The sequence below is a fragment of the Chanodichthys erythropterus genome, chromosome 17 (assembly GCF_024489055.1).
Source record: "Chanodichthys erythropterus isolate Z2021 chromosome 17, ASM2448905v1, whole genome shotgun sequence".
NCBI lineage: Eukaryota > Metazoa > Chordata > Actinopteri > Cypriniformes > Xenocyprididae > Chanodichthys > Chanodichthys erythropterus.
In genome coordinates, this window is record NC_090237.1 from 22,887,449 (window position 1) to 22,889,149 (window position 1,701).

The 1,701-nt window shown below is 32.5% G+C and overlaps 1 protein-coding gene across 1 annotated transcript; it reads left to right on the forward strand.

The window, feature by feature from the left end:
• Positions 1–207: 207 nt before the first annotated feature.
• LOC137004863 (olfactory receptor 52E4-like) lies at positions 208–1,197 on the forward strand. The gene has a single exon (XM_067365522.1). The coding sequence runs from the start codon at positions 226–228 to the stop codon at positions 1,195–1,197; it is 972 nt and encodes a 323-aa protein (XP_067221623.1). The 5' UTR covers positions 208–225.
• The last annotated feature ends 504 nt before the right edge of the window (positions 1,198–1,701 follow it).

The window sequence follows — 1,701 nt, forward strand, 5'->3', positions numbered from 1 at the left end:
AAAAGCAGCTCACAAGTGTTCAGACAGTCACTGTCATTGTTTGCTCTGACTCTAAATATTTATGTTTATTTATACAGGTCTGTGATTAAAATTTTATGCAGCAAATATATTTGCATGTATTTTTCCTCCATTTGAAAATAGCTGTTAAATGTGTGAATTGACAATTTATATAATTCTCTAAATTTCTGTTTTCAGCTTGTGCAAAACAACAGATGCAAAGCTGCAATGAGTTCTATAAATGCCAGTTTTTCCCAGAGTATCCTCATTGTTCATCCTGAATACTTTTTCATCATTGGACTTTCAGGTATACCGTACAGCACTTATTACTATATTTTCTTATTTATCACATATTTCTTTTCTATAATTGGGAACTCTATAGTCCTTCTTATTATAGCTCTTCACCGGAGCCTGCACAGTCCAAAGTACATTGGCGTGTTTAACTTGGCCTTGGCTGATATTGGTGAAACTAATGCACTGATTCCTAACATGATGAGGACTTTTCTGTTTAACTCACAGTACATTTCCTTCAATGCTTGTTTAGCAAACATGTTTTTTGTGTTCTTCTTCAGTTCTATGCAAAGTTTCACACTTGTTGTTTTGGCATATGATCGCTTCATTGCTATTTGTTTGCCATTAAGATATCATGCTCTTGTGAACAATACCAGTATGGCTTTAATTTTCACAGCAGTATATGTATTTAATTGTACTGTGGTGTCCATGATGGTGTCTTTTATCACCCGACTTTCATTCTGTGAATCTAATATGATACCAAGTTATTTTTGTGATCATGGACCAATTTATAGGTTGGCATGTAATGACAATAGCCTTAATAAGTTCATGGCATTTCTTATTGCATCTTTATACTTTATAGTACCATTGGTCATTATAGTCCTGTCTTATCTGGCCATTTTTCTTGCTTTAACCAAAATTACATCTTGGGAAGGGCGTTTAAAAGCCCTAAAGACCTGTGTTTCACACCTTTTGTTAGTAGGAACATTTTTTCTTCCCATATTCTGTGTATACTTTTCACAACTCTTGCTGTCTCTCTCACCCAATGCAAGGGTCATCTGCACATCTCTGGCATACGCTGTTCCACCAATGCTAAATCCCATCATTTATGTCTTAAACACAGCTGAAATCAAAGATATAATTCAAAAAGTGTTTAGAAACAGATCTGTTGAAAGTATTTCAAAATGATTAAAATGTCTATGAATTTATGTTGTAAAAATGGGAATTAGATTACCCATATGAAGACTGCATGCTTAGGTCTCACAGTGGTTTCTATGATTTACAATACAAAATAAAGTTATTTATATGCTTAATAATTTATGAATCCAGCTAATTTCAAATGTCTATATTGTAATGCTTGAATTCTTAGTTACTGATCCCAGGACTAAACAAACAACAACAACAACAACAACAACAACCAAAAAAAAACACTTATTTTAATTACTTTTTGTGAGCAATCGTTATTATGTTGACATTTCATGTTAACATCTTTCACTGTCCTTTTTAAAAATTTTGCTTAATTCTTTTTTTTTCTCATGAAATGCTTGATTTTTTAAAAATAAAACAATATTTCCTAATGTATTCCTATTTGAACTTGTAATACAGAGGACCATTTTGACGAGCATGATGGTCTGAGATCTGCTGATATGGCTCTTTTTATTGTCTTTCTGCATTTGTGGTTTTCTTATTTAT

Bases quoted from the DNA above. Each gene is read 5' to 3' on its own strand.
- LOC137004863 (XM_067365522.1), top strand. From the start codon at position 226: ATGAGTTCTATAAATGCCAGTTTTTCCCAGAGTATCCTCATTGTTCAT.